Source organism: Schistocerca serialis, chromosome 2, assembly GCF_023864345.2.
Source record: "Schistocerca serialis cubense isolate TAMUIC-IGC-003099 chromosome 2, iqSchSeri2.2, whole genome shotgun sequence".
NCBI lineage: Eukaryota > Metazoa > Arthropoda > Insecta > Orthoptera > Acrididae > Schistocerca > Schistocerca serialis.
The window spans coordinates 800,673,363-800,694,852 of NC_064639.1; the positions used below are offsets into that span (position 1 = coordinate 800,673,363).

General features: G+C 39.1%; 1 protein-coding gene across 2 annotated transcripts in view; it reads right to left on the bottom strand.

Moving 5' to 3' along the window:
* The window catches only part of LOC126458041 (actin-related protein 5), a 208,060-nt gene that overhangs the window by 97,307 nt on the left and 89,263 nt on the right, over positions 1-21,490 (bottom strand). For both annotated transcript variants that reach the window (XM_050094833.1, XM_050094834.1), the window contains exon 7: positions 6,945-7,073. In XM_050094833.1, coding sequence (XP_049950790.1) covers positions 6,945-7,073 — 129 coding nt within the window. The remainder of the gene's footprint in view (positions 1-6,944; positions 7,074-21,490) is intronic.

Sequence of the window (21,490 nt, forward strand, 5' to 3'; positions counted from 1 at the left end):
TTCAAATCAGTCCATTTATTGACAAATGGGAATACATTATGTAGAACAATAAGCAAGAAAATAAAACTATTGCCTAAGGTGTAGCAATTGGACGCGAACATGAAGGAACTGTCAGTACAAAAATACAGGGTTGCACAGTTAAAAGTAGCCCACCTCATCTTTGAATCTGAATGCAATACTTCAACTTCTGAAATAGAGTAAACAGCTACAACACTGGACAGTTTTATGCAATAATTGATTATTAGCATTCTTCTGTCAGCATTTCAGTTTATTTCATCAGTGAAGTTAGATGTTTCTCTTTTCAGTCCACAAAATGACTTTCTCAATCGAAGAAAGAATTGAAATTGTGGAAGTATACGTAAAAACAGGTTTAGTTAAGGAAACTTGCAACATTTTCGGGTTCAAGTATCCAGACGGAGGAATACAAGCAGAGAAAGAAATACAAAGTCAGTATAAAAACTAGTGCATCTATGGATATGAGTAAAATGGGGGAAAAAAATCATTCCTTCAGTTTGGACACCAGAAGTTATAGCACACACTCGGTGAAGAACTGTTCAGAGCCCTAAGAAGTCTACATACAAATCGGAACATGTAAGTAGGAGCAGTTGCCATCAGATACTGAAAAATCTTAATTTGAAGCCATATTATGTGACAGTTGTGCAGCAATTACAGGGGGATGACAGTCAGAAATGTGTAGATTACTGCACTTGGGTTTTGAATAACATCGACGATGGTTTGTTAGACTCTTTTCATTACATCATGAGTGATGAAACATTGTGTCTTCTTCCTGACCATGTGAATTCACAGAACACAAGGTACTGTCCAACGGAGAACCCTAACACTGTTTCAGCAACCACCCCATGATGAAAAAAAATCAGCGTTTGGTGTGGTGTAACAGGAACACGCCTCATTGGACACTACTCTCAACACAGATGAATACATGGAACTTTTTGAGTCTTTCGTGCTCAACTCACTGAATATGAAAGAGAATATTGCTTCTTCCAGAAAGATGGGGCAACATGGCACACAACTAAGGTATCCCTGGAATGAGTCCATGATGAAATGAGTCCATGATGACACTGAGGAATGAACTGTCAGCAAACATTTATGGCCACCACATTCGTCATATCTAACAATATGTGATTTTTCCTGTGACGATACTTCAAGAGCAAGTGTCTATGAAACAAACCCACACACAATACAGGTACTAAAAGACAACATCAGTTGTTAACTTGCCACAACTGACATCCGAACTTTATGCTGGGTGTACTTGCATATGCTTAGACATGCACAGTTGTGTATTTATGTTGCAGAGGGTCACTTTCAACATCTTCTATAAATGTATTGTTCATGTAAATAAATGTTAAGTCCATTTCAACTCTTCATTTCTGTATTTCACTGTGTAGAGCACTTGCCCGCGACAGGCAAGGGTCCCGAGTTCGAGTCTCAGTCCGGCACACAGTTTTAATCTGCCAGAAAGTTTCATAGCAGTGCACACTCCACTGCAGAGTGGAAATTTTATTCTGTAACCATCCCCCAGGCTAAGCCATGTCTCCGTAATACCCTTTCTTCCAGAAGTGCTAGTCTTGCGAGGTTTGCAGGAGAGCTTCTGTAAAGTTTGGAAGGTAGGAGATGAGGTACTGGCGGAAGTGAAGCTGTGAGAGCAGGTCGTTTGTCATGTTTGGGTATCTCAGATGGTAGAGCACTTGCCCACGAATGGCAAAGGTCCGGAGTTCAAGTCTCAGTACAGTACACAGTTTTAATTTGCTAGGAAGTTTCATAACCTTTATACTTACATGGGCTACTACTTTAATCTGCACCAACCTGTAGGTCATTTAGTGTTCATGAAGCCCTTTTAGTGGTGACTGGTAGTCAGAGCAAATGTGCACTGAATTTGTTTAGAAAACACTCAGGAGATAAAAAATAACAGAGAACTGATGCTTACATTACATCGTGCAGTCTGTCTGTACATTTCTTGCATCTGTTCTATTTCAGAAACGTTTTGCTATGTCGTACATTTTCCACTTCCTAGCATTCAAAATCCCTTTCAATCTCCCTCTGTTCAAGATTCACTTGTAGTTTAAACAAAGCGTCTGTCCTGCCATGTTTCAAAGATTGAAATATAGCTTCACAAAGTGCGTTGTATGTGCAAGATTTACTCCAGATGGATAGAATTAATGCTGAATAAACAAATAATTTTTAATGAAACTGAAACCATTTTCGCAGTTGTCTGTATGTATAAGCGTTCAGTGAATGTAGCTGTCACATACAAAGACTGGTTTGGTCTCTGTTTCTGCCAAGTATTTTTCCTTGATGAGAGGACTAGAACAGGGGCTATCCAGCCTCATGAAAATAACTGAGAATCTATCTGAAGGATAAGTAGCAGAGCTCATTTCTACAAACAGCACTGACAACTGTGAGAAAGATGTGTTGGCCACATGATCCAACAGCCCAATCCTATCCAAGGAAAAAAGAGACAGAAAGAAACCAAATTTTAAGAGAGATTAGAACTGAGACAAACCTTCGGTTTGAGAAAGAAACCAAAAAACATAATTCTAGCTTATTACATCAGCATAAACAGCTATTGGTTAAGAATTTTCAACAGTCAGCAGATATTTTAACTCTGCCCAATTTTAACTCAATCAATGTGAAATGTCAGCTATCTTTATTGCATCAAAATATTCGAGGACTGAGAAATAAAATTAATGAATTAACTATCTGCATAGATGAATTAGAGTCTTCAAACCCAGCTGACATAATCTGCCTCTCTGAACATCATGTGGCCACAGGTATAGAACTTTTAAGTGTTACAGGGTTTAGGTTAGCATCTCACTTTTGTAGATCAGAAATGGAGAAAGGAGGAGTAGCCACATTCATTAGGAACTGTTATAAATTTAAAAACATAGACATTTATAAATTTTGCGTAGGACAACACATGGAAGCATGTGCAACATAAGTAGAATTTCACAAATAATCCTTCATAATAGTAAGTGTACATCGAGCACCTGCAGTTAACTTTAATCTGTTTGTAAACCACCTTGAAGTTGTACTGGCCCATTTAACAACCAAAAACAAAGAAATAGTGGTTGCTGGTGATTTCAATGTAGATTTCCTTAAAGACTCTCCCAATAAGAACTTATTTGAGTTAGTAACACTATCATTCAACTTAATTCCCACTGTAAAGTTCCCCACTAGGGTAGCCAAATGCTCACAAACAGCCATTGATAATATCTTTATAGAAAAGTCCAATGAACAAAATTATATTACAAAACCAATAGTCAATGGCCTCTCAGACCATGACATGCAGTTCCTTCTGTTAAATGTTAATACTGAACAGGATATAAAATCTCTTAAATCTGAGCTCAAGAGGGTAATCAATAAGCCAAAAATTTATTATTTTAGGACACTCCTCAGAGACATTCACTGGACTGATGTTTACAGTGCTCATGGCATGAATGAAAAATATAACACTTTTGCTAATAAAGTGCTTACCTTATTCGAACACTGCTTTCCCCCAAAACTTACCAAGGTTAGAGCAAAGTCAACAAAGAAGCCATGGATTCCTCAAGGAATAGGGGTATCTTGTAAAACAAAAAGAAAACTGTATCTGTCAATCCGAAACAGTTCTGATGATGATGCTATAGCACATTACAAGAAATACTGCAAAATATTAAAGACTGTAATACGGACATCAAAGCAAATATATTATAAGGAAAAGATAGTCATATCAGACAACAAAATAAAGACAATATGGGACATAGTGAAGGAGGAGACCTGTAGAACCAGACATGAAGAGAAACAAATAGCATTAAGAGTAAATGATACATTGGTGACATGTGTATGGTGTTGCAGAACTTTTTAACAAACATTTTATAACTGTTACTGGAAAGATGAGGTTGTCAGGTTCGGTAGATGCTGCTATGGAATACCTCAGACCAGACATTTCAAGTAACTTCCGTAATATGAATGTGACCCTCACTACCCCAGCAGAAATAATGTCCATCATAAAACCTTTAAAATCAAAAACATCTAGTGGGTATGATGAAATATCAACAAAGTTAATTAAAGAATGTGATTCTGAGCTAAGTAACATATTAAGCTATCTGTGTAACCAGTTGTTTATCAGTGCAATATTTCCAGAATGGTTGAAATATGCTGAACTGTTTAAGAAGGGAATTAAAGAAATAGCATCTAATTTCCGTCCAATTTCACTGTTGCCAGCATTCTCAAAACTTTTAGAAAAAGGAATGTATAATCGGCTTTATAACCATCTTATCTCAAATAACATACTGTCAAAGTCACAGTTTGGATTTCTAAGGAGTTCTGATATTGAGAAGGCTATCTACACTTACAGTGAAAATGTGCTTAATTCATTAGACAAAAAATTGCAGGCAACTGGTATATTTTGTCATCTGTCAAAGGCATTTGACTGTTTAAATCACAATATCCTTTTAAATAAATTAGAATATTATAGTGTAACAGGAAATGCTGCACAATGGTTCAAATCTTATATCTCTGGCAGGAAACAAAGGGTGTTATTTGGAAAGAGACATGTATCAAGCTATCAGGCATCATCCAACTGGGAACTAATTACATGTGGGGTCCCACAAGGTTCCAATTAGGGCCCCCTACTTTTTCTTGTGTATATCAATGACCTTTCATCAGTAACATTACCAGAAGCCAAGTTTGTTTTGTTTCCCAGTGATACAAACATTGCAATAAATAGCAAATCAAGTGTAGTCTTAGAAAGATCAGCTAATAAAATATTTGTGGACGTTAATAACTGGTTCCTAGCCAATTCTTTGTCACTAAACTTGGAAAAAACACATTCCATGCAGTTCAGAACTTGTAAGGGGTGTCCCACGAGTATATGGTAAGGGGTGTCCCACGAGTATATGCCTAACATACGATGACAAGCAGATAGAAGAAGTGGACAGTGTTAAATTCTTGGGATTACAGCTTGATAACAAATTCACCTGGGAGGAGCACACCACAGAACTGCTGAAGCATCTTAACAAATCTCTATTTGCAATGCAAACTGTGTCAGACATAGGGGATATAAAAGTGAAAAAGCTGACGTACTATGCTTACTTTCATTCCATAATGTCATATGGGATTAGTTTTTGGGGTGAAGTTTTCCGGACACAAAAATGTGCAGTAAGAGTTATATGTCGTGTGAACTCAAGAACATCCTGCAGAAGCCCGTTTAGGGAACTAGGGATACTAACTACTGCTTCCCAATATATTTATTCCTTAATGAAATTTACCATTAAAAATATATCACTTTTTCAAACCAAGAGCTCAATTCATGGAATCAATACTAGAAATAAGAATAATCTTCACAAGGATTTAAAGTCACTTGGTCTTGTACAAAAAGGTGTGCATTATTCAGGAACACACATTTTCAATAACTTGCCAGCAGCCATAAAAAGCTTAACAACCAATGAAATTCAGTTTAAGAGAAGCCTAAAGGATTTATTGGTGGCCAACTACTTCTACTCCATTGATTAATTTCTCAATAGAACTAACTGATTTGTGTGTGTGATATTATAACTTCTGCACAATTTCAGTGCAGTAATGAGTTCATTGTAAATAAGTATTATAGTAGTTGTATTACATGTTTATTACCTTATAAATAAATTTAAAAAATTTTAATTTTAAATTCAGTGCATTAGTAATTGTAAAATGACTGTTTCATATAGTGTTCATTAAAAAATGACAATCATTCCACTTGGGACCTGTGGAATGGTACATTAGCTTATTTGTTTTAGTTGTAAATATTTGTCACGTATTGTTGTTTTTCTGACATGTTCTACATCCTGAAGGACCTCCTCACTACGGATCAATTGGAATGAAAGTAAATCTAATCTAATCTAACCTAATCTTGATAGTATATGTTCTGCCAGATACAAGTCTATTATAGGTGGTGGTAGGAGGGTGCATGGAGCATGTCTTGCAGCGGGGATGGTCACAGGGGTAGGAACCATAGGGTAGGGAGATGGTTGCAGAAGGAGCATATTATCTGACAAGAATACTGCGGAGATTGGGAGGGTGACGGAAAGCTATTCTAGGTGTGGCGGGCAAAATTTCAGACAGAATGGATCTAATTTCAGGGCGTGCTTTTAGGAAATCATGGCCCTGTCGAAGTAGCTGATTAACACATTCCAGACCAGGATAATACTGAGTCACCAATGATGTGCTCCAAAGCTGTTTTGTGGAGGGATCAGCAGTATCAGGATTGGATACGATGGCCTGATAAATCAGTATTTTCCACTGTAACTACTCTTTGCTTAACTTTGTTTTAGTTTTCTACATTTTTCATTGTCTTTCCCATCTCTCTTTCACTGCCACCTCCCACCTCTGTTACGTACAATGCACTTAGCTTTTCACTGTTATTAACTCGTGCACGATGTTTTAGTAGTAATCTCTGTCTTGCATACTGCCCCGTCTTCCACCTTTAAGCTCTCAGGTTTTTAAATCTCATCCGATGAGTCCCCAACAATCAGTCTTCCCTTCTCATCCCGTATGGTAAGTCTCTCCTGACCTGTGGTTCTGGGTGACTTTCCCAAAATCTACCCCTTTTCCTACACCTCTCCAGACCTTTTCCTTCACCCTTCAACCCTTCTGCCTGAAGGAGCCACTGGCTCCGAAAGCTTTCCAATTACAACAGTCTTTTATGCATGTGTTCTGCCGCCACTTGGTGAGTAGGTTTTTTATCCATCCGATTACATAACATTTAATACTTTGTTACTTATGAAACAAACACACACACACACACACACACACACACACACACACACAAAGTCCAGACATCTTGACACGATATGAAACAGAACCCTCCGAATCTATGAATAATTTCATCAAACAAATGAAAATTTAAGTTTCAGTCCCTTTAACTGAATGAATACAAAGAAAAAAGCAATTGAGAGAAAACACTGTCATACCTCAAGAGGATCTTCAGAGGTATTAGCTGCCACTATTTTCTGCCGTGTTTTTTCTATTCTACTCTGCAGCTGCGATATCATTTTCAGCAGTTCATTCAGGTTTTCAAGCTCATATGATGCCAGGGCTTTCTGAAAGAAAGAATTTTATCCTATAACCTTTTGCTTTGTAGTCTAAACTCAAAAATTTTAAGTGTAATAAATTTTCTTTATGTGCATTGACATGTGCAGTACCAGCAGTAAAGGGAGGGAGGGAGGGAGGGAGGGAGGGAGGAGGAAAAACCAAAGATCACAGTTTAGTTCTGTGTGTATAATGAGGTCATTACCGACAGTTATATGTTACTGCCAGTCACCATTTTATTAATCAAGAATCACAACACTGTAAAGAAATCCAGTACTAAAAAGGTGACAACTAACCTGAACAATTGTAATATGTGAAGAGAGAAGTATATCATATAATCAACCAATCATGGAAATTCCTGGATGGAGCAATACATAAAATAAGGAAAATGTGATGCATGGAGCACAGAAACACATAACAGAAAACAGCATTCACATTAGCCTTCGAGCACTAGCTCTTTTTCTTGCTAACGTGCACATATTCACAAACACAACCATACTGACACCCAAACACCAATCTATCAATCAATAATGAGTCTCACTGTGACCACAGGTGTGTGTGCTTTTGAGTGTCTATGTGGTTGTAGTATGAATGTGTGTATTTTTGCTACAAAAAGCCATTAAATTTCCCTTATTTTACAAGGGTGGTTTGAAAAGTTCTCGGAATGGATTAGAGAAAAAGTACATACATCACTGAAATACTTTTTTTAATTTTCAATGTAGTCTCCTTGTAGATTAAGAGACTTGGTCCAATGATATAGCCAGCCGCTGGTGGCCGAGCGGTTCTGGCGCTACAGTCTGGAACCGCGCGACCGCTACGGTCGCAGGTTCGAATCCTGCCTCGGGCATGGATGTGTGTGTTGTCCTTAGGTTAGTTAGGTTTAAGTAGTTCTAAGTTCTAGGGGACTTATGACCTCAGCAGTTGAGTCCCATAGTGCTCAGAGCCATTTGAATCCAATGATATTCCAGTGTCTTGATCCCATCTCGAAAATGAGATTCCTCCAGGCCTATAAAATAATTGTCAACTCCGGCTATCAATTATTCGTTTGAAGTGAATCTTCGTCCACCAAGAAAAATTTTCAGTTTTGGGAAGAGATGGAAGTCTGACGGAGCCATATCAGGTGAATAAGATGGGTGTGGCAACAATTCATACCTTAGTTTGTGTAATTTTGCCATGGTGATGGTACTTTTTGATCCAGCGTCAAGAGTCATGCACTCATCTTGCAGACAATTTTTTCATTTTTAATTCTTCAGTCAGGTGACTTCTGGCAAGCATAAGCAATTTCAAGCACTTTCAATTGGCGATCCTCCATGACCATTTTGTGAACTTTTGCAATGATTTCTGGAGTAGTGACACATCTTGGCCAACCACAGCGCGAATCATCATCTAAGCTGTCCTGACCAAATTTAAATTCATTTGTCCACTTGGTAACAGTTGAATATGAAGGAGCAGAGTCCCCCAGCGTATTCTGGAAATTGGCATGTATGTCCCTTGCTTTCATACCTTTCTTTATGAAGTACTTCATCACTCCACAAATCTCTATTTTTTCCATCTTCCCAAATCACTAAGTGGGAACAACAACAGAGCCACGTCATTGCCACAGCTCTCTTCCAAGAGCACTGACGTGGCATACGTTTACAGGCAACAATCCAATTAATATCACAAGAACAACTTGTTGCGCTAGCGCTGACGTCTCGTGGTGATTGTGAGAACTTTTCAAACCACTCTCATACGTATATGGGCATCTCGCCTATGAGTCATGTACATTTTGTCCGGTGTTTCAGAAGATACTTGTAACTTCTTTTTTGCATTGTGTAGCAGGAGTCAGCCCAAACAAATAACTGCTCATTACATCTTTTGTGTGATGCCAAGTATCAAAATTTACATTCCCCTACACAGAGTGGTCCCACGTTAGCTCAGTACAATATTTGTTTTATCGGTATGCATTAACAAGGACAGTAAAACATGAAGAATAAATAGCAAGCCAGAGGCAACTCAATAAAGCTGCACACTTGGCACTAGCTGTTAGCATGGGCCAGGGCAGTGCTGTTGGAATACTGGTTATTCTTTGAGTTTTGCTGTCCCTGTTAATACACTCCTGGAAATTGAAATAAGAACACTGTGAATTCATTGTCCCAGGAAGGGGAAACTTTATTGACACATTCCTGGGGTCAGATACATCACATGATCACACAGACAGAACCACAGGCACATAGACACAGGCAACAGAGCATGCACAATGTCGGCACTAGTACAGTGTATATCCACCTTTCGCAGCAATGCAGGCTGCTATTCTCCCATGGAGACGATCGTAGAGATGCTGGATGTAGTCCTGTGGAACGGCTTGCCATGCCATTTCCACCTGGCGCCTCAGTTGGACCAGCGTTCGTGCTGGACGTGCAGACCGCGTGAGACGACGCTTCATCCAGTCCCAAACATGCTCAATGGGGGACAGATCCGGAGATCTTGCTGGCCAGGGTAGTTGACTTACACCTTCTAGAGCACGTTGGGTGGCACGGGATACATGCGGACGTGCATTGTCCTGTTGGGACAGCAAGTTCCCTTGCCGGTCTAGGAATGGTAGAACGATGGGTTCGATGACGGTTTGTATGTACCGTGCACTATTCAGTGTCCCCTCGACGATCACCAGTGATGTACGGCCAGTGTAGGAGATCGCTCCCCACACCATGATGCCGGGTGTTGGCCCTGTGTGCCTCGGTCGTATGCAGTCCTGATTGTGGCGCTCACCTGCACGGCGCCAAACACGCATACGACCACCATTGGCACCAAGGCAGAAGCGACTCTCATCGCTGAAGACGACACGTCTCCATTCGTCCCTCCATTCACGCCTGTCGCGACACCACTGGAGGCGGGCTGCATGATGTTGGGGCGTGAGCGGAAGACGGCCTAACGGTGTGCGGGACCGTAGCCCAGCTTCATGGAGACGGTTGCGAATGGTCCTCACCGATACCCCAGGAGCAACAGTGTCCCTAATTTGCTGGGAAATGGCGGTGCGGTCCCCTACAGCACTGCGTAGGATCCTACGGTCTTGGCGTGCATCCGTGCGTCGCTGCGGTCCGGTCCCAGGTCGACGGGCACGTGCACCTTCCGCCGACCACTGGCGACAACATCGATGTACTGTGGAGACCTCACGCCCCACGTGTTGAGCAATTCGGCGGTACGTCCACCCGGCCTCCCGCATGCCCACTATAAGCCCTCGCTCAAAGTCCGTCAACTGCACATACGGTTCACGTCCACGCTGTCGCGGCATGCTACCAGTGTTAAAGACTGCGATGGAGCTCCGTATGCCACGGCAAACTGGCTGACACTGACGGCGGCGGCGCACAAATGCTGCGCAGCTAGCGCCATTCGACGGCCAACACCGCGGTTCCTGGTGTGTCCGCTGTGCCGTGCGTGTGATCATTGCTTGTACAGCCCTCTCGCAGTGTCCGGAGCAAGTATGGTGGTTCTGACACACCGGTGTCAATGTGTTCTTTTTTCCATTTCCAGGAGTGTACATATCAATATAACAAATATCACAGTGGGCTAACTTGGGACCTCTCTATCAAATGGGCATGTAAAATTCCACTTTAAAAATAATTTTGTTTGTAATGGGAAACAAATGAATGCTTTCTGTCAACACTTGGTGTCACCTTATAGAGGTGATGACCACTACTTGTCTGGGTTAACTCCAACAACACAATACAAAAATGAAATTGCAGGAATCTGCTGAAACACCAGAGAAAAAGCACCTGAGGACTCTTAGGAGGGACATACGCTATATAGCCAACAAAGTCACTTAAAATCTATTCCATATGTTAAATCCATTTTGTATGCAGCAATATGTGATCTAAAATCCACAGAACAACCACTATTTTTCACTGCAAAGTATTTGAATTTTGCACAGTACTTCAAGAAATACAGAAACACCATAGTAGTTCTAAACTGTTGTAGCTTTGTTGGAAAGGAACCAGAATTCCAAGCACTAACAGAAATCACTGAAGCTCAAATCGTTACAGTTATGGAATGCTGACTATACTTTAAAATAAATTCAGCCGAATTTTTTACAAAGGAGCTAACTGTGTTCAGAAAGGATAGATTAAATACAATTGGTATGTATAAATTTTTTTAAAATTAGTTGGGGAAAAGAAGAATAAAATAAAAACTGAAGAGATATTGATAGAAGTACATACTTAAATTCCTCTTCTGGGCCACTTAATGTGTGTTTCTTTGTGTTAATTTGTCCGGAAGGTTAATATTAGTACATAACTAAGCAAAATAAAAAGGACCAAACAAAATCATTTTGTGCAAATGACTTTCTTACTCTTCAAAAGTTATAATACATCAGTTACCAAAAAAAATAGTTGTGCAGGACCATTTATGGCAATCACACATACAAACAGTAGTTTTGTCTGAAACTTCTCTCTCTTTACTTTTTTATTTCTTCGTAGTATAAGTCTGTGATAGGTCCATATGGTGATAAGCTGGTCAAGGACAAGAACTGTGTGAAGACTATGCTTATTAATATTTAGTGTACAACACATTTCAATTATATATTCAACAGAGTTTCATAATGAGTACTATTGTAATGCCAAAGGAAATAATAACCAAAAATCATTGCCATCTTCAGACCTAATAAATGAATATAAAGCAGGAGAGGTCCATTTGACCATGTATTGGATGAAAATCTATCAGCACAGTAATAACATACTCAAACATAATAATTAAATGATAACGTTATAAACACAATGCTTACAACAGCACTTGAGAACAATGAAACTGCTTTAAGTATAATTTAAGTATAATTTACTTTTGAGATTTGCATCTTTTTTAGCCATTAAAAGGATATGACATGAATTCATTTAGCACATCTTCACATTAATGAGATTTTCAATGTGTATTAGATGTCATTCTTTTACAAATATAATTTCTGTAGATCCGTGTTACATGTTTTCACATAAAAAGTATCCTTTACAATGAAGCAATATGGTACACACATATTGTGAACTGTGGTATGTACTGACAAGTCTATTCACATTTCTGACATTCCCTGTAAGAGTTTTTACAACAGTACTCAATATTTTACTCTGTCAAGGAACACCCGATTACTGTGTTAAAGATGTGACCACATTCAATTTATTTCACTTGTGAATGTTTTCAGTAGTGGAGGCAACTGTTTTATCTTAAGTAATAGACATTATCTGCTTAAGACTATCCTTTGTCTCACTAACAGCTAATCCACAGTCTACCAGCTCAGAAAAAGAATACTTAACTATCACAGCAATGTCCTTATTATCGCTAATTCCTTTACTCTTAATATTTAGGACAATGCTCCTGATCTTGGAGGAAACTGCGCCTAATTTACTATATGAGTTACACTAAAGAAGGATGTCAGGTGCGTAAGATCAACTTTACAGACTGGTGCAACTAAGGTTTCGGGTGTGGGGGTGGGGGTGGTCCACTGTAAGTAAAGTTTGGAGGGCCACATTTACTAATAAACATTTAAAGAACAAATATGCAAACATTAGACATCCACATACCGTAATTCATGTTAAAAGTGGAAAAACGCGCCTCCTGATGCACTCCTTATTTAACAAACAATGACTTCAATTTTGTGAAGTGAGGCTACAAGCTACAGCAAACACATCTTCCAGTTTTCCTATGCTTAGCATTCAAAAACTTTTTGTCAATGTCATGGGAAAGTTGAGAGAATGATATGTTTTATGTTCATTGATTAAAACTGCTGAATTAGTTATCTGGACTCTGACATTGAGTTTCTTCGAAACTTTTTGATTTGTTTCAATTTAGAAAATGATCTTTCTGGCAAAGCTGAAATAACTGTCAAAGTTGAGTACCACTAAGAGCTGTACATTCATCAGGAAAACTACATGCAAGAAAAGTAGTTTCAACAAACATTTTGCAAAACCTTTAACTGACAATATGTTTCCTTTCTTTCCAAATTCTTTCAACTCAAGTGTTTTTAGGCTCATAGTTCATGTGAAAGATTTACGTAAAATCTGATCCATACTTTTTAAAAAGCTTTTCTACTTTATTCAGAATATTTTCATTTTCTAACCTAAAAAGACGAACAGGATGTAAGAAAGAATAACCATTAACATTCTGTAGTCTGGTAAAACATTTGTGTAGTTGTTGAATAAAAAATCAACAGAAGCTTTGAAATCTCTGACTTAAAAGACTTGTGTATGTCCACAATTATAAGAATGCTCATTAAAAAATTTCTTCATTTTATGAGTACATTTTGAGATCAACTTTGGATCAATGCCTCAAACTTTCACTAGTACTTGCATTACTTCTACTACAATTTCAAAACTGTTTCAGTTAGAATTAAGGTGATTAGTTTAACTCTTGCAGTTAGAATCTCTATATCAGCAGTAACAGTTTGCAAACTACATTAATATTTTCAAAAATCATCCTTTGAAACATGAGCAGCAGGACAGTATCAAAAGTTTTCATACTTTTCATCAAATTAGAAGCTTTTTCCCTCTCTGCTCCTTCTTGCTCTTTAAAATGGCACTGGACAGGCACTACAAAACCTGTATGAAATCTGTTTCATTGATAACTATGAATCAAATCTGAAAGACCATCTGGTTGGGCACAGTTTCTTCAGAGTCTTGTAATATGTCTGTCAGTTTCTTTCCTTTATTTATTGCTATCAAACCACAGAAGCTCTAAAGAAATCAAATGCATTCTATTTTCTCATAAAACTGTAGTCATTCCACTATATTCATGAAGGTATCATTTATTATCAAATCAAAATTGTGTGTTGAGCAATGCATAAACTCAGCATTTGGGTTCTGTGCTTTAATTCTTGACAGAAAACCAGAGTACTTGGCACTCAGAGAGACAGCACCATCACATCCTTGACCTCTGCATCTATCCAGCTGTATGTTTGTCTTCTCTAAAGCACCTATTATTTCTTTTTCAAAACTCTCAGCAACATGCCCCCCTTAGCTCAAGGAGTCCTAAAAACAATTTCTTTATTTCAGACTGCTTTCTATCCGGTTTCCTTCAAAGTGCATATATCACACAACACTTGGCTAGTCCTTTCTTGATACATCAAGAGTTGTATCTGCAAAAAGTGAAGAGAGTGGCTGCTGTTTAATTTCAATGATAATCCACTCTAAAACACAACCATTTAATAGTTCAGTCATTACCTTCTGAGTTTGTTGGCTGAAATTTTCCATTATAGTTTTTACAAGAGAAGGAAAGTTGCTACTCACCATATAGTGGAGATGCTGAGCCACGATAGGCACAATACAAAGATTTACACAAACATAGCTTTCGGCCATTAAGGCCTCTGTCAGCAGTAGACACACATACACACACAGTTGGTGTAGTTTCAGCTCTCTGAGACTGCAGATGTGTGTGCAAGTTGCACTTGCGTGAGTGTGTGCGTGCATGTGTGTGTCGACTGCTTACAAAGGCCTTAATGGCCAAAAGCTATGTTTGTGTGCATCTTTTTATTGTGTCTATCGCGGCTCAGCATCTCCGCTATATGGTGAGTAGCAACTTTCCTTCTCTTGTATTGTTACATTCCATCTTTTATTATAAATAAATAAAAAAAGAGAGAGAGAGAGAGAGAGAGAGAGAGAGAGAGAGAGAGAGAGAGAAGGTCTAACACACCTGTCAACAGCAATTTTGCATCTGGAATGTGATACATGAACTAGTATGTATTTTGGTATGTAGAATCCAAATATACCTTTAAAATCTACATCTACATCCATACTCCGCAAGCCACCTGACGGTGTGTGGTGGAGGGTACCCTGAGTACCTCTATCGGTTCTCCCTTCTATTCCAGTCTCGTATTGTTCGTGGAAAGAAGGATTGTCGGTATGCTTCTGTGTGGGCTCTCATCTCTCTGATTTTATCCTCATGGTCTCTTCGTGAGATATACGTAGGAGGGAGCAATATACTGCTTGACTCTTCGGTGAAGGTATGTTCTCGAAACCTCAACAAAAGCCCGTACCGAGCTACTGAGCGTCTCTCCTGCAGAGTCTTCCACTGGAGTCTATCTATCCTCTCTGTAACGCTTTCGCAATTATTAAATGATCCTGTAATGAAGTGCGCTGCTCTCCGTTGGATCTTCTCTATCTCATCTATCATCCCGTAACTGGTACGGATCCCACACTGCTGAGCAGTATTCAAGCAGTGGACGAAGAAGCGTACTGTAACAAATGTTCTAGCATGCACGATTTTTGAGTTTTTAAAGTTTTTTTTTTATTTTTATTTTTCATATTCAGTGTTTCGCTTTATGCTGTTCTTCTGTTTTGATGTTTAATGGTGTGTTTCGATTTTCAGAGGAAGCTACAAGATCTACAAATCGTCAGTAAATGGTTGGTGTGGTAATCCAGTGGTGTGAAAGAGATCCTCAGTGAGTGTTTCCTGTGAAAGATAGTGCAAAGTTTTTGTGTTTAAAACTTACGATAAGAAAAATGGCAACTAGTAAATCTTGCTGTCTAAACCACTCCGACAACTTTTGTTATATGTGTGGGAAATTCACTCCAAAAGCCCAAAGAAAACCAATCGCTGATTTGGTTAAGAAGGCCTATAAATTGTAGTCTGAATGTCCTGTTGGTGATCAAGATAAAAATTTTGCACCTCATATTGCCTGCATAGCATGTACTACAACCTTAACTGAGTGGTTGAAAGGAAAACACCAAGCTATGCCACTCACTGGTCCGATGGTGTGGTGTGAGCCTAATGACCATTATTCAGAGTGTTGCTTCTTTCTTACAAATATTTCAGGACATTCAAGCAAAACTAGACATAAAATAAAGTATCCTAATATATATTCTGTGCATCTGCCTGTGCCCCATGATGAGGGGTTGCCTGCTCCTGTCTGTAACTTGAAAGCCACATAACCAGACACCATGTCAAGTGAATCAGAAATTATTGAACAGATAGATGTGTACTGCTCTCAATATCATGACACTTCGCCTCAGCTCTAAACAATTAGGTTCACGATCTAAAACTTTCGAAACAGCAAGCTGAACTCTTGAGGTCGAGACTGCAACAACAGAACCTTCTAGCTCCAGGGAGAAAAATGTCCTGTTTCCGAACAATAGGTGCTTCCTTTGCTCAATATTTCGATATGCAGAACTCAATGTGTGTATGTAGAGATGTCAATGGTATGATGATGCAGCTAGGTGTACAACATAATCCACAGGAGTGGTGACTATTTACTGACTCCAGTAAAACCAGCTTGAAAAAAGTACTACTGAATAATGGCAATGCATTTCCATCGGTACCTTTGGCTTATGCAGTAGACATGAAAGAAATTTGTGAAAACATGGTTTTGCTGCTAGAGGCAATCAAATATAAGGATCACGAATGGCACATTTGCTGTGATTAAAAGTTCTTGCACTCCTTAGAGGTTTACAGGATGGATTCACAAAATACTGCTGCTTTTTGTGCCTTTGGGACAGTCGTGACACCAGGAACCACTATACAGCCAAGTAATGGCCTATAAGAAAGTCATATGTTCCTGAAAACGCAAATGTGAACAGTACCCCATTGGTTGAGCCCGATAAAATCATTTTGCCTCCCCTTCATATCAAGTTGGGCCTTATCAAGAACTTTGTAAAAGCTCTGGATAAAGAAGATGAGGCCTTCAATTACTTAAAAGAAAAGTTTCCCAAATTAAGTGAGACAAAGCTGAAAGACAGTATATATTTGCTGGACCACAAATAATAAAATTGCTGAAAAATCCAACCTTTGATACCACACTCACAGATATCCAATTAGCTGCTTGGTCTTCTTTAAAGCAATTGTGAAGAGCTTTTTGGGTAACAGAAAAGTGTAGAAGTAGTGGAAATGACAGAAGTTTGGATGGGTGAGGACAGCATCCGCCACCCCCACCGTACTACCCCTCCTCCTCCCTGCCCCAGCCTCCACCTTACCCCCAACCACTCGCCACTCCCATCATGCACCGGTGCTGTTGCTCGCAGTGTGGTTTCAGTTGCCTGAGACTGTAATCGTGTGTGTGTGTGTGTGTGTGTGTGTGTGTGTGTGTGTGTGTGTGTGTGTGTACACACACATCTGTTGTTGACAAAGTCCTTAATGGCCGAAAGCTTTATTTGTGTCAGTCTTTTTGTTGTGCCTATCTGCAACTCAGCATCTCCACTATACAGTGAGTGGCATCATCTTTTCTTTTCATCATATTGACACAATATGCTGCATCTGATGTACAGCAACATCACAGCCAAGACTTTTCAATTTTCTGATGTGTTTTAGTATAATTATCATAATAATCACAGCTAAACTATCATTTGGTCTCAGTGTGTCTAGGAAAAGGATCCTGAGCTTGCTTGGCCTGCTGTTTACAATTTTTAGTTACTTTCGTCATTCGGTTGCCTTGGAATAATTCTCTGTCAGTGGTGAAAGGTTCATTTTGCTGATTATCTTGATGTGAAAAAGAACAATCTGCTGGTGGTGGACTGGTGCCTGTTGATGCGTCACCAGAATTTAAAACCAATTCATTTTATATAATGTTCACTGCGAAGTTGCAAAGTGTCAGAATCTTTCCCCTTTTACTTTTCCAACTGTATTGACTTCCATTTTAACTTTTAAATCATCAGACTTTTCTCCAATTTCACTTTTGCTATTAATTTTAGTACATATCTGTTACAGGTGCATAGCTGAACTCTGGAAGATTGTACCATCTTCATTGTCTTTTTAACGTCTTCATCTCAGCAGGCTTTTAATTCCTCTTTTGAGCACCATTTAAATATGACTTATTTCTCGATGAAACTTCCTGGCAGATTAAAACTGTGTGCCGGATTGAGACTCGAACTCGAGACCTTTGCCTTTCGCGGGGAAAGTGCTCTACCATCTAAGCAACACAAGCACAACTCACACCTCGTCCTCACAGCTTTAATTCTGCCAGTACCTCATATCCTACTTTCCAAACTTCACAGAAGTTCTCCTGCGAACCTTGCAAAGTAGTCAGAATTATATTCTATATTGAGAAACAGTTACACAATTTTTAAGTGTAAAAGATGTTTCATTTGTTTTCCTGAAGTACAGGTAGCATAAAAGATTGGAAACAGCAGGCTAATGATAAGTATAAGCCACCACTTGACAAATATTCAAGAGAACTTTCACTCACAAACAGAGAATAATGAACCAAACATGACTGAGATCAATAATTTTTATTTTCAACAGAACCGATCTGTATTAGCTGTACCACATACTCAATAATGCAGAAGATTTCAGAGCTCTGCAACCAAAAATATACTCACAAGCGGTGGCAGGGGAACACACACACACACACACACACACACACACACACACACACACACACACAAAGGATTTAGCTTTTACAAGCTTTCGGAGCCAGTGTCTCCTTCTTCTGACAGAAGAGATGAAGGGGAAGGAAGATGGGTGATGGAAAAGGGCTGGAGAGGTTTAGGGAAAGGGGTACAGTTCAGAAAAGTCACCCCGAATACCAGGTCAAGGGAGACTTACCAGACAAGATGAGAAGGAAAGACTTCCTTCCCTAAACCTCTACAATCCTTTTCCTTCACCCGTCTTCCTTCCCCTTCACCTCTTCTGTCGGAAGGAGCCACTGGCTGAAGCTGAAAGCTTGTAAAAATTAAATCCTTTTGTGTGTGTATTCACCTGCTGCCACTTGGTGAGTAGATTTTTTTTTTATCTATCCAATTACAGTATACTATCAGTAATTGATTATTTTCAGTGTGATTAAATGAGAAGAGAAACTTTGAAATATAGACCTCTACCATACTTGCTTTTCGAAATTGCCTGACACTTGAGGTTTACAACTTGACCTTTTCAGAACTTGTTAGTAAACTTATTCTTCTTCTAGTGCCGATCCGTTCTGGATGTTGGTGACCTTTGATCTTCCTTGTCCTCTTTTAGCACATACCTTTCCTTGAAGTACGTTCTCCCGCTGTTAATACCTGTTTCTATTTCTCACTACATAGGCAAGACACTAGTTTCCTGCATTTTACTGTTATTATGATTTCTTTTTCTTTCTTCATTTTGCATAGAATATTGTTGTTTACGTTGTATTTTATCTGTCCCAGGCACTTTCAGCATGCTTCTGTACAGCCACTTCCCAAATACCTCACGTAATTTTCCAATCATCTAGGTCAACTGTACTTCAAGATTTGTCTTAAAAGAAACAAAGTATTATCATTAATTAATTTCATAGTGTGCGCAGCTGCTGCCTAAAGAGCATCTCTAATGAATTTGTGTTAGTTAATGATGACAAATCAGCACTGGAGCTCATAAATAGATACTGTACAGCTAACTGAATACAGCATTGTTGGAGTTTCTACTTTACAGAGCGGTACTTTATAGGAGTACAACTGACTTTATAGTGGCTAAAGATACCAATCCCGGCCAGAAGATGGTTGCAAAAGACTGAAAGAGTAACGCTAAACAGACACACTATGCAAAACATCGGTCATCAAGGAAGGCAGTTCCTTAAATTTTCTTCTACTTATTATGCAAATCACTCATTATGGGAGGTGCTCTAAGAGCAAGCTTCAACTGCTATTTAAAAAAACAGTGGGGTGGATACCACATGTCCGACCTGTTACCGCAAGCTAGATTGATGGTGATCGCAGGCCAGAGTTGGCCCGCAAGCGGTAGTTTCAAGACCCCTGGTGTAGAGCATGCAGTATCCATACACTCAATTTTTGAACCTTGAACTTCCCCACCACATGCAAATCTTGCATGATGGTGGAATGGTAGCCATTCACACATTAGCCGATTCTTGAGTACAATGATATGGACCACTGTGGGTTCATGTGTTTAAACAAAATTCATCACACCCTGAAGGTCTTCCTGAACATGATAATCACTACTGTTGAAACAATCCACCTTAAAACGAGAAAACCATTTTCTTGCCGTGCTCTGTCTAATGCCATTCTACACATACACAGTGAAAATGTTTCAGTTTGTCTCCACTGCTGTCACCTCTCTATTTAACTCAAACTGAAGAATATATTGGAAATATTCAGATTTTCTCCACTTGGCACTATTTTCTAGTGGCCAGAGCTACAATCACTATCTCCAGATGACAAAATAACAATAAATAAACTCAAATAGCAACAGTGAACTACAAATAAAAACTGACAATCGATAAATAAGCCCATTACAATTGGAATACCAACATGCAAAACAAAAAATGCTATGAACTTATGCACCAATGTAATAACTGCAAAGCTTGTGTCTAAAGATCCTGTTTTGTCTCAGATTGAGCAGTACATTCAAACTGAATGGCCTAATGACAAGACATCAGATTAAATCTTGCTGGAATATGAAACAAGCACTTACAGCTTATAAAAGGTGTCATTCTGGTACGTTCAGAAATATACAAAACTTAAGTGGTTATTCCTGTGGTACTTAAATCAAATAGACAAAAGTGTTGAAATGATGGTCCCATCCACATGTCAATTTTGCAAGACTGTTTCTAGGAAGCTAATGTCCATCCTCATTGATGGTTTCTCCATATTTCCATTTGTGATACAGATGTCATCAATAACGTTAACAACACAATTAAGGCCTTGTTAAACGTCTTCTCTACATCTACATCCATACTCCGCAAGCCACCCGATGGTGTGAAAGACTGAAAAAAATCAACTGTCACAGGCAATGCATTTAATTTTTTTCTCAGGAATTTAAACTATTTTGAGAAACAAACTGCATCTCACACTTCATTACTGCATCATTTCATCCTGACACCAACAGATTTGCTGAAAGATCTGCATGAACTTTTAAGTCACACATGATGGAGCTCATTTAACAGTACTATAAAGACAATGCTTTACTGATTTACTTCTCTCAATATAGGACCATCCACACAATGCACAGTCTCCAGCTGAGAAACTTCAAGGGGACTGCACTGTACATCAACATCATTTTAAACTCACTGGTGCTTCCAAAGGCCAAGCTTCAAAGTTTTTTTTTTTTTTTAATAAATGATCTGGTACCCCTCACTAAGTACAAGCATGGGAAAAATTCATGGGTACCAGGTGTAATCATAGAGCAGTTCAGTACTGTTACGTTTTACATAAATATTCAAATGGAGTTGCTATGTGCCATAAAATCCAAATCAGGTCACATGGTGCTCACCTGCATACAGGTAGAACTTCTACAGTGTTTTCTTTTACAGAATCAGAAGACTTGTATGCAGCCAGCCATCTGAGGGAGCTTCAGATGCAGTCATCACCTGCTCTCAATAGCACCTCCAGCAGTGAGGCCCAGTTGGAGCTACCTAGTGATGGAGGTGGACATCACAGCTCACCTCACACAAGACTATGGATGTCAAAAAAACAAACACTTGACTGACTGCCACCTCATTGTGGTTTGGCATCAGTTTCCCATGGTGCAGTTGGCCAATGCCAGAGAGTGCAACATATCTGAACCCACCAAATTGGTA